This window comes from Labrus bergylta, chromosome 8 (assembly GCF_963930695.1).
Source record: "Labrus bergylta chromosome 8, fLabBer1.1, whole genome shotgun sequence".
Lineage (NCBI taxonomy): Eukaryota > Metazoa > Chordata > Actinopteri > Labriformes > Labridae > Labrus > Labrus bergylta.
Window position 1 is genome coordinate 22,723,489 of NC_089202.1, and position 15,000 is coordinate 22,738,488.

The 15,000-nt window shown below is 41.0% G+C and overlaps 1 protein-coding gene across 1 annotated transcript; it reads right to left on the bottom strand.

The window, feature by feature from the left end:
• Positions 1-105: 105 nt before the first annotated feature.
• On the bottom strand, positions 106-14,121 carry nek10 (NIMA-related kinase 10). Its single transcript, XM_020653569.3, has 34 exons — positions 12,771-14,121; positions 12,627-12,687; positions 12,354-12,490; positions 11,695-11,790; positions 11,524-11,608; positions 11,400-11,441; positions 11,222-11,300; positions 11,055-11,122; positions 10,580-10,659; positions 10,415-10,501; positions 9,965-10,189; positions 9,396-9,535; positions 8,463-8,524; positions 8,251-8,322; positions 7,827-7,891; positions 7,589-7,691; positions 7,314-7,442; positions 6,647-6,784; positions 6,515-6,560; positions 6,316-6,437; positions 5,657-5,759; positions 5,500-5,575; positions 5,183-5,312; positions 5,014-5,084; positions 4,448-4,655; positions 4,225-4,306; positions 4,068-4,113; positions 3,859-3,896; positions 3,510-3,610; positions 3,247-3,357; positions 3,060-3,165; positions 2,907-2,950; positions 2,377-2,432; positions 106-1,792 (listed from the first exon to the last, which is right to left on the bottom strand). The coding sequence occupies exons 1-34, from the start codon at positions 12,839-12,841 to the stop codon at positions 1,756-1,758; spliced, it is 3,117 nt and encodes a 1,038-aa protein (XP_020509225.2). The 5' UTR covers positions 12,842-14,121; the 3' UTR covers positions 106-1,755.
• Positions 14,122-15,000: the final 879 nt, after the last annotated feature.

A 15,000-nucleotide genomic window follows, 5' to 3' on the forward strand; every position in this document is an offset into this window, starting at 1 on the left:
AAAGGTTTTCTGCTCAGTGGTCAATTAAGTCCACATTCTCTGCATTAAGGAGTTTGTTTTAATCGAAGCATTTTCTCCTTAAAGAAGAGATAAATCACCTAAGTGTGTGAATTAAATAGTTTTTATTTAGCAGATCATTTAAAAACAGCTTTTTAAAAAATACAGATGACAGTAAAGAATCCCTTTTGGATCAAAGTGCATGGGAAAGTGTCCTCTGCTGCCCTCTACAGCTCAACATGACAGTCAAAATACACACTGAAGCATGTTTTGAAATGGTAAATAAATTGAAAATGAGAACAGAAATTCAAAGTGCATGTTGATTAAGTTAAAGTTCAGCAAAATGTGGAAACAAATCCAAACATCTGACCTTTTTTTCTCACTGTCTGCAAAAGCTGCAGCTCTTTGAAGGTGAAGTAAACGACTACATTTTGGCTCACGTCCATTTAAAACACACACACAGTGACGAGCAGTCCTGCAGGGCGGACTTAAAACAATCAAAGAGTCTGAGTCCTCCTGAGTATTAAAAACACGACAGTCAGACAAACCTGGCAAAACAAAAGTGAGAGCTTTACAGACGGAGGAGCCGAACCCGACAGATAAAAAAAGCTCGGGGTGATGATGATGGCGGTGGAGTTACTCGTCGTGTCAGTGTCTACGTGCAGGTCACAGGCCGGTTCACTTTGTTATGATTAGCTTATCGAGGACTAAACAAACAAAAACACACACACATCAGCCTCAACATGACTTTCAAACACGCACATGCACAGTGCAGTTTTAAAAGTCTCTGAAGATTCTTCATCACAACAAACGTATACAAGATTTAAATCCCTGAGGAACAAAAAGGTGTGAGGTGAGCTTATTAATCAACTAATTAAAATGCAACTACTGTGACCGTAGATTAAGTTGTTCTTAAAATGCCAAACACTTCCTTCTTCCAAACACACTCTTTTCTGTATCTGCTGCTTCATTAGAGGTCTTAACATCAAAGGAGTTGGAAACATTTTCAGCATTTTATAGGCCGTCAGTTAATTCATGAAATAACTAAACATAAGTCTTTAATTTTCACAGTAAGCGCTGCTGCCTCACAGCGAGGAGGTTCCTGGTTTGAATCCCCGTCTGACAGGACCTCTCTGTGTGGAGTTTGCATGTGTGTGTTCTCTCCGGGTACTCCGGCTTCCTCCCACAGTCCAAAGACATGCTCGTTAGGTTAACTGGTGACTCTAAATTGCCCGTAGGTGTGAATGTGAGTGTGGCTGGTTGACTCTGTATGTCAGCCCTGTGATTGACTGGCTAACAGTCCAGGGTGTAACCCCGCCTCTCGCCCAATGACAGCTGGGATCGGCTCCAGCCCCCCGCGACCCGCACGGGAAAAGCGGTTAAGATAATGGATGGATGGACTGATGAATTTTCACACTTATGTTTGTTATAAATTACAGAGGAAGAGGTTTTGAATTGAGGTTATTAACAATTCAAGTCAACGTGCAAAATTCTCATTAACACAGCTTGATGGGGCCAGTAGCCAGTTACCTTGGGTTTGAATTTAACCTTCGCCCTTTGCTGCATGTCACCCCTTACACTCTCTCCTCCTAACATTTTCTGCCTCTCTTCAGCTGTCCTATCTAATAAAAAAATTGCCCCCAAATAAATATTCTTCCTTTAACACAGATTGATGAAAATGTCAACACGCTGGAACATGTTTGTGTTTGTTTCCAGCTGCAGGTTAAACTAACGTCTGAGGATGGATGATGATCAGAGTCATTTGTTTCCTTGGTCATTTCTTCTCTCTGGGAGCCTAAGGTGAACAAAAAACACATGAAAAATTATTATTATAATCATAAGAGGTTATTACCAATTTAGAAAATTCAATATATTTTTAAATATGTGGAATTCTATAACATCATGTGCTCCTCGGAAATTTCAAATTAACCATATTAAAGAGGGCATGAACGCCCCTCAAAATTCAAAGTTCAAGGACATCGGGTTACCGAGTTGTGACGTTTGCGTGAAGTGTCAGGGAAGCAAAGATGGTGAAAAGCTCAGAAAGAGAGTCGACACTAGACAATAAAAAAATTATATATTTTTTTCGTAGCAGCTAATATTGATTTTTAGTGCATACATCTATTAGCTGTAGCAAGCAGCCAAACTTTAACAATAAAGCAGCCAGGTGAGTAGAAAATTAATTCAGCATGTTAGGGCAAGAGAGTGGGGACAACATGTGGTAAAGGAGCCCCAGGTCGGATTCTAACCCGAGCCGCCCGCTTCAAGGACTTTAGCTTCTGTACATGGTGTGTGCATTAACCACCTCTAGGCTACAGGCACCCCAATCTATCAGGCACCATAAAAAGGAAAATCCCATTTAGGCTTTGGAAGAGTCACCTGCTGTGTATTTTCTCGAAGTATCTGCTCTCCTCCAGCAGCTCCTCAATGATCGCCTGAAAAGAAACATTTTCACAGGAAATCACTTCACTGCTAACGGACACGTGTTTACCTTCAGACACGTAAGGTGTTGACAGGCGACGCACAGAGGCAAAGCATGAACTCGACAGCTGGTCTTTAGAGTTCAAATCCGCATCAAAACTATCCTAAAGAACTATCATCAACATTATCAAACAAGACCATCATCATCATCCTCATCATCATCGTCATCATTAAGGTTGTAGGTGTTCATAAAGTGCTGGGTCTTTAGCTTTTTCTTAAAGGTGCAAAGGGACTCTGCAGCTTTTATATTTAAAGGGTTTTGTACTAAACTATTGGGCTATTACTGGCTGGTTATCCCTCCTTCAAGTCTTTGTGCTAAGCTAAGTTAACGTCAGACATAAGAGTAGAGTCGATCTTCTCATGTAACTCTCAACAAAAAAGCCACAAAAAAGGAATCCACACGATACCACTCTTGCTGAGAATCTGACCTGCATCTGCTGATAGGTGACTCCATCTTTGAGATTCACGTCTCCTGTCAGAAGGAAAAAGAAAATCAAATGAACAGCTTGTGTCCGCCGGAGCCTGCAGTATAGCACTGTTCATTATTGGACATATAGGTGAGAAGGTGGGGAAACTGCTACTTGTGTTGTCAGTATAATGTGGGTCTCCTGTGAAGTGTTGGACCAGAGGCCACCAGTCTGAACCGGTGGAGGTTAACTCCATCAGCTCTGGAGAAGCCTGCAGGAGCTGCAGCACAAAATAAGATATAGAAGATTATTCTCATTTATGTGTTTTGCGGCAACATACTGTAAGTCGACAGTAACGGACCTGGCTTAGCTCCGCCTTCAGGTTGTATGGATCGCTCCCACATTGAAAGAGCGACTTTTTAAATCTTTCAACGACCCGCCGCTTGATGTCATGCTGCGGGGATGGTGGAAGCTAAAGATGAAAAAAATGACAAGTGAAATAATCAATCAATGAAATCACAAAACACAAGTACAGTCACAGAATTGACCTTGACTGATGCGTCATATCTTCTGCATGAAATTTAACTTTGATAAACCGTCGTATAAATTCTGAAACAGCTGTACCTGAGTGATGAAGATGATTTTGTGCAGCTGCACGAGCAGTCTCTGAATGGGATCATCGATCTGACGGAGCTTTTTCTGAGACACACAGATCCCTGCAGACACTGAGGGACACAAACACACAGACATCTACATTTAAACAGCCTCGACTTCTTTTATATTAAACATCTGCTCTTAGGGTGTTGGGTCGTTTATGTATACTCTGTTCAAATTGTTTTTTTTCCGATTTGAGTTTTAACAGACGATGATGAGCTAAACGCAAAAGAGAAACATGATATCAAATGAACAGCAAAATAATTTATTTTAGTCTTTTCAAATTAAAAGAAGTAAAAAATGATTAAAGCAGGCATACCTGGTCTTGGTTTATCATTTGTCATTACATAATCCCCACTGAGGAGAAAGGCAGATCGAGAAAACGATAAAGTTAATCCCGACAAAGGAATCTGATTGGACACATTCATCTCTTGTAGAGCATGTTCAGTGAAGCCCCTCCCTCCATTGCACACTGAACACATTCTCCACCTAACAGACAGAATAAGTAACGTGACATCTTTCACTTACATGGGCTCAGTTTGGTCAGGTGTCACACTGTCCCTCGACTTCACTCCTTTGTCAAAAAACAGAACAAGCCAAAAAATCTTCATTATATGAGATAAATCCACAACACAGAGAATAAAACAATCAGTGAACAAACAGAGAGTTGAATTCTGACCCTGACCGATATTTTGCTCGCTGTGATTTGAGCTGCAGGCTGCTGAAGAGCGAGGAGTCGGAGTGTCATTATTTATGAGGGACTGTTCCTGAAAAATGTAGAAAGCTGATTTTAAAATTAATGGGACAAATACTAAAATATAACTTCTGTATTAAATCACAACATCTTCAATAAACAACAAATACAAGTCCTCAAGGACTCCTGATTGGCTGATTACGTCTCGTTTCACCTGACACATGTACGACTGACAGCAGCTCGTCCTGCTTCTTTGCTTTTCCAGAAAGTACTTCTGCGCTCGTTTCCTGTCTCTCTCCGCTCTCCTTTCCAGTGCATTCTGGGAAGTGTAGAGTCCGTCCATGAGCCTCATCATGAGGTCAGAGATCCTGGAACTGACGGCCCGGATGTCGGGACGCTGCTCTGCATCTGGACTCAAACACCTAACAGATGTTACGAGACAGTAATGGATGAATTTACTACAATAATTAATGTCTTTCTTATTACAGAAATATTTAAGAAGATTTGACTCTTCGTCTTTCATCTTACCCGTCAACTGAATATGGCAAGGTAGTGAAAGAGTCTTTAAACATGAGTGACAGCAAGGGGTGGGGGGATTGTATGGGGGTGGGAATCTGTCCGTGTTAATGTGTGTAATAATGCAAAATTCAATAAAAACAACTTTCAGTAAGAAGATTTGATCCTTCTATGTTTGTTCTGTTAACCAGACCATCAGCCTATTCCCTTTGTGTCCTTCATTAAAATGAAAAGTAACCATGTTTGAGGGGTCGTACCGCTCACCATCTGATCATGTCTGTGACTCTCTCTGAGTACGCTCCCTCCTCAACAGGCTCATATTGGGCCTCAACAATCTAAGAAAAGATGACAAGAACAAGTCAACACAGAGACACACGTTTTAAAGTCCAGAGTGTGTTCATGAGTGTACGTTTTATGTTTTTTTACACAACACCTTGTTGGCCAGTGACAGCATGTTGCTGCTGTAGAACGGAGGCTGTAAAGCGGCCATCTGGTACAGGATGCAGCCCAAAGCCCAGACGTCAGCCTTCTCTCCATACGGCTCATTTTTCACCACCTCTGGACTAACACATGACGCAAATGTATGAGGAACTCACATAAAAATGTATTCATTGATGGCAACCTTTACCAAGAGTCCCACTTTTCGGCTGTTGGCACCTGGTCACCCTTCAAAGAAACAGTCCTTGTGATAACTCAATAAATCAAATATTTAATTTTCCAGCGTCTGGATGTTCAGAATGATTTCCTCACCAGGAGTAAAGGATTGTGCCGACCACCGACGTCAGCTTGCTGTTCTCCTCTTTCTGCTTAGCCAGGCCGAAGTCAGCTACAGGCACAAAAAAAGGCACAGGTTTTACTTTTATAATGAGATACGGCAGCGTGAGAAGAAAGCTGTGAATCAACTCACTGATGGTGATTTTGTCCTTTTCCCCCAGCATGATGTTGTTTGGTGTGAGGTCGCGGTGGACTATCCTCTTTTCTTTGTGCAGATACCTTAACGCAAGACACATCTGAGCCAAAATGGAGAAAATCAGTTAGGGAAGTTATAGGGGGTGCCAGTAGCCTAGGGATTAGTGCGCACCCCATGTACAGAGGCCATGAAAGTGGGTGGGCCAAGTTCTAATGTAACCTTTGGCTCCTTTCCCGCGTGTCGTTCCCCACTCTCTCGCTTCAATTTCTGACTCTTTCCACTGCTCTGTCTCTCTAATAAAGGCACAAAAATCCCCCAAAAGGTTATCTGGATGGAAGACTAGGATGTTTCCACACAGCCAAAAGGTTTGTCTTCTTTGAGAAATGACATGAATAGAATTAAAAGTGATGACTTGTTCTATGGGCACTTAACTAGCAAGTAGGTCTCCAGTCCACAAAAAGAGTCTGAGTTTAAAGTCAAAGTCCAAATTAACAAGATTATAGACTTCCAGTTGGCAAGTGACACTGAATGGAGCATACACAATTTGCAATTTAACAGTTGTATATTAACCCTGACTGGGGATTTCCAGGGCAAATAAACTGTTAAAAGAAGAGATTTATTTACCTGATAAGAGTGACATGAAGAAGAGTTGTTACCTGTATGAAAATATTCCAGATTCTGTCTTCTGTGAACTGCTGCTGCTTCTCCTTCAGAGAGTTAAAATGTTCAGCCAGCGGCACTCCCTCGATCAGCTCCATCACGATGTACAGCTTCTCACCTAAAATTTAGATTTTTATTGTTGTAGTGCTCCTTTCTCATGATAACTTAAACAGTTGGTTAAAATAATTCTCTCACCTTCCAGAAATGTCTTGTAATATTTGACAACATTTGGGTGTGTCATCTGGAAAAGAAGAGCCAGCAAACACATGACACGCTATATTTGGTCATAAAAGTTCTGACATGGACTTTCATTTACAAAACAGAAACCTGTTCTTTGATGATCGTGAGCTCGGAGATAATTTTGTCCACGTTACTGTCTCTGGACTTCTTGTCTTTGCCGAACACCGGGTTGTGGAGGTTCACTTCTTTCAGAGCCAGCAGGTTCTGCCCGCCCTGTTTTCGGACCTGGGATTGAATATATTTGTTAGAGCTTTGACACTTTATTTGAACCAGCCATAGACTTTAGAAAACATTGACGAAAACTCTGATAACTGAAGCGTAGTTTTTGAAACCCAAGGATGGCAGAAACTTTAACCAACTGACAGACATGCCCACCTTTCAGTCAACTCAGCCACGCTCATCATTTTGCAAATATATGCAAAACGCTGAGACTTCATTTGATCAAAACAGATAAACAGAAAAAATATCACAACCTTTAAAGTGTGTGCCAATAAAGAAATGGGCCATAAAGACCAAGGTGCAAGGTTGTGAATATGTTTACTGCAGTCATATAAGGCATTTTAATGGGACTTTGAGGGCTTTTTGCAGCCGGCCTCAAGTGGACACTCAGTGGTGTTTTTTTGCAATTCAACATTGGCTTCACTTTCAACACCACAGGTTGCTATTTGGAACCACCTGAAGCACTTTGCACCAGTTTAAAAGATCTTAAAATAAACATAAACCAACCAGATTCCATCATTTCTGAGTGTCATACCTTAAAGACGCTCCCGAAGGCCCCGGTGCCCAGATGGTCCAGTATGAAGTAACCATTGATGACTTTAAGGGGAGGACGGTTCTGGTCCACAGCCTCGATGCTCTCTCTCAGGCTGTCCAGTTCCTCTTCCTGCTTTATAAAACTCACAGTTAATCATCCATTTTCAAGTTTAAGAAACCCCCGTGTCATCTACATAATCCCAAAATAAATTAAAGTATTTTTATTTTACACCTCAAAGCCAGCTGGATGAAAGCTTTATGAACCTATTTTCTTACAGTGCAGAGAAAGACTTTGGTTCGCAGTCCCTCGTAGGCCGTGAGGTCCCGAACATAATGTCCAACATCAATAAACATCTCAAAGAGGTCTGTGGGAAAGAGTCTGAGAGGATGAACGGTTACATAACAGCACCAGCCAGAGTTTGAGGAGATTTCTTTCTAAAGCAGACGTCAAACAGTAGCAGAATCATTTTAAAAATGACACAAAAGTAATAAATGTGTTTTTTTTAAACATCACCTCTTAAATAAATGTCTGTTTCTTTCTACGCTGAAGAGAAACCGGAGGGTCCGGAATGCATAGCACTGTAAATAAGCAAACAGATGGACAAGTATGTTACTTTTTTAATGTTCATTCATTGCTCTTAGTGTAAAATGATAAAAAGAGTAAGGTTAGGGTCAGAGACAATGCTCTAAGCCTGAGATTGCATCTGGGCTTCACCTGAGTGGAGGGGCATATAAGCCAGGCTTCTACAGCTATCTTTCTCTCTCTCTCCCTCTGGGCAGCCAAGACAGATAACCTTCTACCATTTCTTGGTTTGTTATTGAATAAAAGATACCTAAAAAAGCAAATTTACTGTATGGACCTCCCTTACATGTTATGGTCTAGACAAGCTGCAAATAACATAATTCAAATGAATCAATCAAGCAATCAATGAATTTACCTGTAAAGATGAGAACTTGGATCCTGCATCGTTTGGTAAAATCAACTTTGCAATTATGTAGACTCCATTTTCCTAAGAAAAGAACATCAGGTTAATTAATGCAAAGTTTTAAAATGATTATTATGTTGTTGTTTTAGGCAAAGGTGGACTCTGCACTTATTCATTCCTATTCCATCAACTGTCTTTGTCTTTGAGGAAGGACTCTCTCTTACCAGCACAATGTGGTGAGCAGATGTGTCATCCAGGCAGAGCTCAGTCAGAACAGTACAGCAGGCTGGAAAAGAAATTAAAGAGGGTATAAATTAATTTAAGAACCCTGGCATGAAATCGTATAAACTTGGGCGGCAGAAGCTCAGTATGTAGGGACTTTCTTGGGTTGGTTTAAGTCCTGGTGCGGACCAAGTCAGGAAATTGGTCTGGTAACCAGTTAACTTCCTGAGCACTGCCAAGGTGCTGCACTTGCACCGAACCCCCAACCAGCTCACGAGCTCTCGGTGGGCAGCCCCCTCACTCTGACATCTCTCCATTAGTGCATGTCCATTGGCTCCTGTTTGTGTGTATGTGTGTATTTCAGCCTATGTGTGTGTAGCATGTTCAACAACAGTGTAAAATTGAATTTCCCATCTTGGGATTAATAAAGTATATCTTCTTCTTCTATAGTCTGAGACGGAGATCAAGACACATCAGTGAACATGAACAAAACACCCCCCTAAACAACGAGAAGAAAAAAGACAGGAAACACTGAAACACTGCCCCCTTTATTCTGCTGAAAATTATCTGAGGATACTAATTTAGCCAGCGTGACCAAAGCTTTATGATATTTTTTTTCTTTGACCCAAGATAGTTTTATTTAATCCAGTGGATTGAGAAATGTAGGCACAGGAAATGTAGGAGCCTTTCGATCAAAATCAGAACTACAAAAAGATCTGGATTCTCACTACAGGAAAAAACTATTTACATTCTCGACCACTGATAAGACTCCTCTGGGGTGAGGATTTACAGGAAAGATTTACCGACTATCTTTCACCATTTTCTCATTTCAACAGAACAAAACTACACTTTGGGATTTCTAACTTCCAGTAAAACTAACAGAAAAGATCTTAAGATTTCATCCTCATGTTGAGGTACATTGTAATGACCCTGACCTGACTGCAGGGCCACAGAGTTGTCGGCCTCCTCCTGCAGGCTCAGCTCCTCTCCGATGTGCTCTCTCAGGATGCGGCCGGCTGCGTTGGCACTGGAGAGCGTCTCGATGGACGAGCGGTCAGAGACGAACTGCCTGTCGCTGTTGAAGAGTTCTGTTATGACTCACCACCCTGTTAGACATCTTTCCTTTTCCATGCATTAGTTTCATATTGCAAACTTTCTGCTCTGAACTTGTAAACATACGTCAGGATGCATTATGGGAAATGTAGGACATATGTGAACTGAAGCTTGACCTGCAGTTGAGATTAAAAATGTGGCTGAAAAAAATAAAGTTTAGGAGTAGCTCTTTAGAACGAATACCTTTAATATGGACTAAAAGTGCTCACTGTAATTTTGGCCAGTCTTTTCTTTTATGGGTGTTTTTACACAATTTATGTAGATTTTGGTTGGACAAAATTGTACTTCATTGAATTAAGACAACGTTTTAAATTCAACAGCAATTGTTAAAAATTCAAATTGAATTCATATAAAGTCATATAAATATCAAATATGCATTGGTATCCCAAACCTTTTGAGCAGTCTCAGAAGATGCTGTACCCCGCCCCAGCTCCGTATCTCTGCTCTGGTGTCTGGCTCCTCGCAGAGCTGGACCAGGACCCAGCTGATGCTCCACAGCAGCTTCAGGTGCTGACTATACAGCAGACTCAGCAGAACAGGCAGACCCTCCAGCTCCCTCACCTGGTCCCTCACCTGCCTCACAGGGGACAGGAGCCTCAGCAGCTCTGCACTCATTCTGAAGGAAACATCACATTAAGATGGTTTGTGTTTGCTTCTATGTTAGTCTTCTTAATCTTTATAAAGTATCCAGAGGGTCATAAAACAACATAAAAAAAGATGAGCTAAAATTAGACAGGACTTGATTTATTTGTATATTTTTGGGGGTATTATTAGCACTCATAAATAAGAAAATGTTCTCACAACTGCAACACCACATGGGACAACTTTATCAACAACTGACCTCTTGGACAGCAGGTCATATTCCTGCAGTATCACGAGCAAGTTCTCCACTATTGGTAGCTGGCCAATCTCCTCCTTGCATTCAGGGCTGTGGGAGAAAAACACATCTTGCAACATCATGAATGAATGAATTAAATGCATTAAATTAAATTAAGTATTTTCGAACCTCTCAGACAATGTGGTGAGAGCCAGCAGGGCCCCCAGCAGCACACGGCTGTCTGTTGTGGAGAGGAGCTTCACTAGAGTCTAGAAATGGTTCATTTTGTTATAAACACAAAACTGTTTTAGACAGAGTACAGTGAATTTAGAAGAAGCTGAGACATTCCTTTACAGAAGAAAGCCAAACATCTAACAACAGGAATTGTGAGAGGCTTTTCTCACAAGACAAAATGTAATTTCTTCATTTGACACCTGAGAGTAAATATTTGCATTTAAATATGAATAAATTGTAGTTATGAACCTGTTGCACCCTACAGAAGTGCCTTATTATCTTTACAACATGAGTTGAGTCACCACCAGCAGTGCATTATTCCTGAGCACAAAGAGGACTGGCTTCATGTTTTGGCTCTGAGTGTAGTTTGATATGAAAACAACCATCTCACTCATAAACACAGATAACATTATCAGAACGTATCACTCACCCTGTGAGCGCCGCTCTGGATGATGCAGACTCTTTGATTTTCAGCAGCAGACAGCTTCTGAAACATGTCTGCAGATAAATCAGCAAAAGGCAGCACTGATGAGGACGCACATAAAAAGAAACCCTCAAGCTATCAGAGTGTCTTCAAATAACCTTCAGATTACTCACATGTCATTGTGACCAGTTTCTGCTCCGCAAACGCCTGCTCACCACATGATATGTACATGGAAGTAACAGACTCCATATACTAAATGAGAAATATGACAGCAGTGAGTAAAAGAGGATATTAAAGTGGATAAATCATAAAACACAGCAGGTCAGGGCATGTTAGAAATAATCTTTTTACCCTTGCGAGTAAGTTGATGCCTTGCAGCTGATGGAGGATTTTCTAAAGAAAGCAGACGAAAGAGGAGTGTTCTTTATAAAATACACAATAAGCAATAAAAGGTAAAGTTTTTATCACATAGTACCTGATGCTGAGGATCTCTGATCAATAATCTCAGGCACATCAGAACTCTGAGGACAGACTCAGGCAGTGCGTGGTCAATCCACTCACTATAGGACAAGTTAAAATAGTCAGTTATAAAAAAAAGCAATCATAAGAAATTAGAAGAAGTTGGACAGTAATTTAAAGTGTTAACCTGCAGAGTCGGTTCTTGACCAAAGATGTGAGGATGTCAGAGAACAGTGTACGCAGAGGGTGGCTTCTGAAACATCGCTGGTCTTTGTACGTGATGCTGGGAAACAAACCCATTCCACAATTCAAATTGAACAACAACGCTGTCGATACCATTTGTTTGAAAACTATGCAATCTCATATTTTTAAATGATCAATAGCATTGAAAAGAACCAAAGCAGAGGCGATGGTGGGTGTTGTGGTTAGTGCGCACCCCATGCAAGGACCATAGTCCTCAATGCGGGCGGCCCAGGTTCAAATTTGACCTGTGGCTTCTAACCCGCATGTTATGATTTCCGACTCTATCCACTGTCCTGTCTCTACAATAAAGGCGCAAAAGTAACTCAATTTTTTTTTATTGTTAATAAATGTTCTTGTGGGCTGAAAATGTGTTTAAATTGAGGTTCATCATTGGGAGTGAGGAAGGAGAGGGTCACTTTTGTGCTACGGCTGGTTTCCCCTATAGGCTGGTCCTAACACCATTAAGTATCGATTTAAAGAAATGTATTGCAAGGTAGTGATGCATCTGTAACAAGAACTATAGCTGATTATTCACTTTCTGATATGTGGTCTGAAGAATTTTCATGACATGGTTAAAAAAAAGGCAGAATTTTGTATGAAAACCTGAATTTTTCCAGTTCAGCAGTTTCACTGTTGACGTCATTCTCCCTCCTCAGTCTGTTGGTGTCTTTGGGAGGATACAGGCCTTGAGATCTGCTGGCTCCACCGCTGCGTGCTTTACTGTGACTCAGCGCTGCCACCTGCAACAACCAGAGTCTCATACCACAGTATACATATATACACAGGCCTGCAGAAATATGAGCTGCTCTGTATCCTTATCAAAATGTCTAGACACAGTCCTTCAGCGTGGCATCATTTGTTATTGTTGTTGTTCACCTCTTGCCTGGGGCTGATTTTGGCAAGCAGGGACTGAAGCCTTCTGAGATCATGAGATTCTCTGAAAAAAACAAAACAAGTTTATCATTGGACTTAATTTATTATTGTTTAACAGATCTGTGAATAGGAGATAACTTATCTTACCTAGTCTGGATTCCTCTGGATTTCAGGGGCAGATTTTCCCCTTGTCTATTTTTTGTGGACATTTTCAGCATCCCCCATTTGTTTCCAGGAGTACTGGGCTCAACTTAAAACATTTGTGGCACAACATTAGAATATTTTGGCTTGCTTAACACAGATATTTAAAAATCCAACTGAAAAGAAGAAGGTTAGACAGTTTTGCTGGAGGAAGTTTAGCTATCGAGTCAATCGCCTGCACCTGCGTCGTAAATTAGAATATTTTGCCTACAAAAATACACATTTTGCTTAATTGAATATCCTTAGTCTTAGAAATAGATGCTGGTTTTTATTCCGGCAAACAGCAAACCCTCCTTACTATAACAAATAAGCCAAGATAATGCAAAGCTCCGCTGCATTTTCAACAAGTCCAAGTTAGCAGCATTACGGAGTCTTGGTTGCCATGGAGACAACAGACGCTGTTCGCATTCCATCAACAGGTACGTTGACGTTGACGCTGAAATGACGTTGAGTAGAAAAAAAAGGACCACAGACTTAAAATAAACTTTATATTAAAATAAATAAACTGCTGCTTGCCAACAAACGAGGTCTTATCTGAAAAATCTACGTTCACATCATGTAATTGTATAAAACTATGTTGTCTTATTTTTTCGAATACATTTATATGATTTGATTATTCTAACTTATTCCCTTGTTTATTTATTAAATACCTTTTTTTTAGTGCAGTGTACTTAAATGGTTTACTGGCAACCAGACAATGTACAAATTAAATTACAGTTTAATGTTTTGTTTGGAAAAAATCTTATTACGTTAATGGGTTTTGTGTAGTTGATTGCTAATTACCTTTCAATGCAAAGACAAAAAAACATAAACAATAAAATAAAAAGGGTATTACTTATAATTCTGTACTGTGTTCACATTTTACTCCCTTGTCAAAATAAATAAATAAAAACAAACTTCTTGTAGGGTTGATTATCGCGAGAACTCGTTGATACTGAAAAGATTTACATATTCTCGCGAGATGAGCGTGTTTCCTCCCTCTGCGATTCACGTAGCGTTTACGTCATTCCCTCTGCGTAGAGCCCGTTAAGCCCGTGTGACGTTACGTGCCTCACGCTGCGTAGCTCCAAGCAGAAAGTAGCGAGAAGGGGAATGTCGGCTTGTGAATGATCGCTTTCTGAGGCGGCTGGGAGCGTCAACGTTATGGGTGAGACTGCTGCAGCCAGACACTGTCGAGACTTTTTCAAGAAACCGGGTGTTTGTGAAAAATGTTTCCGCGGTGATAGAAACAGGATCGGAGTCGCTTTTCGAGCAGTTTGCTTGTTTGAGCTTCTGCAGTTGTCGGAGCAACCAACGCCCAGTCGTCCGCCTACAGTTGGATGGGAGCTAGCTAGCTGGCTAGTTGTTAGCATTGGCAGCATAACCTAACGGGAGTGTCATTTCCTGCCTTAGCTCTGAAGTCTTAATCAAAGTATTTCAGTAAGGTTCCCGTGTGAACTGTATTCTAACAAATTAAAGCATGTTAACACCCCCCCTCCTGTTAGGTTATTCACATCTTCTCTATGAGTACGTGCAGTGTGATTTAACTAGCTTACAATATCGTGCGTTGGATTAAACAGTTCACTGGTTTTGAAATTAGAGCGAAACGTGTGTTTGCTGTTTGTGTTTCCGCTGTGCCGGGTTAACGACTGATTGTTTGACTCCTGCAGAGTGTGCAGGGTATAGTCTCTGATGCTAACGTGGTGTTTCCCCCCCCCCCCATGTAATCCTGATGAAAATGATGCACCAAACATGGAGAGCGACCACTTTCTGTCCTTTGTGTGCCTCAGACACGGGGGGGCGGGGGGGCTGCATCCGTGCCTGATCAATGATTTTGATTAAACTGGCATGTTTTGGGTGCATCTAGGTTAGGCAGTCAAGAGACAAACAAGTAGTCAGATGTGTCACACAGTTAGGTAGGTGTAAGGAGGTTACTGGGCTTCAGTTTAATCTGGATTAAAGTGGATCTAGTACCTCACAGGTCTGAAGAGTCTGAGGCCAGGGATCTTCAAAAAAAAAAAAAAGTCAAAACATGGACACATGCTGTTTACTTTAACTAGAACAAAATGCTTATTAGGTGTTTTTTTGTTTTTTTGGACTTAAGTTATCATTGTTTTAACAGACTGATAACTATCTGTGAACAGGAGATGACTTGGCTCTGAATTCCTCTGGTGTGGTTTTTCTCCTTGTCTGTTTC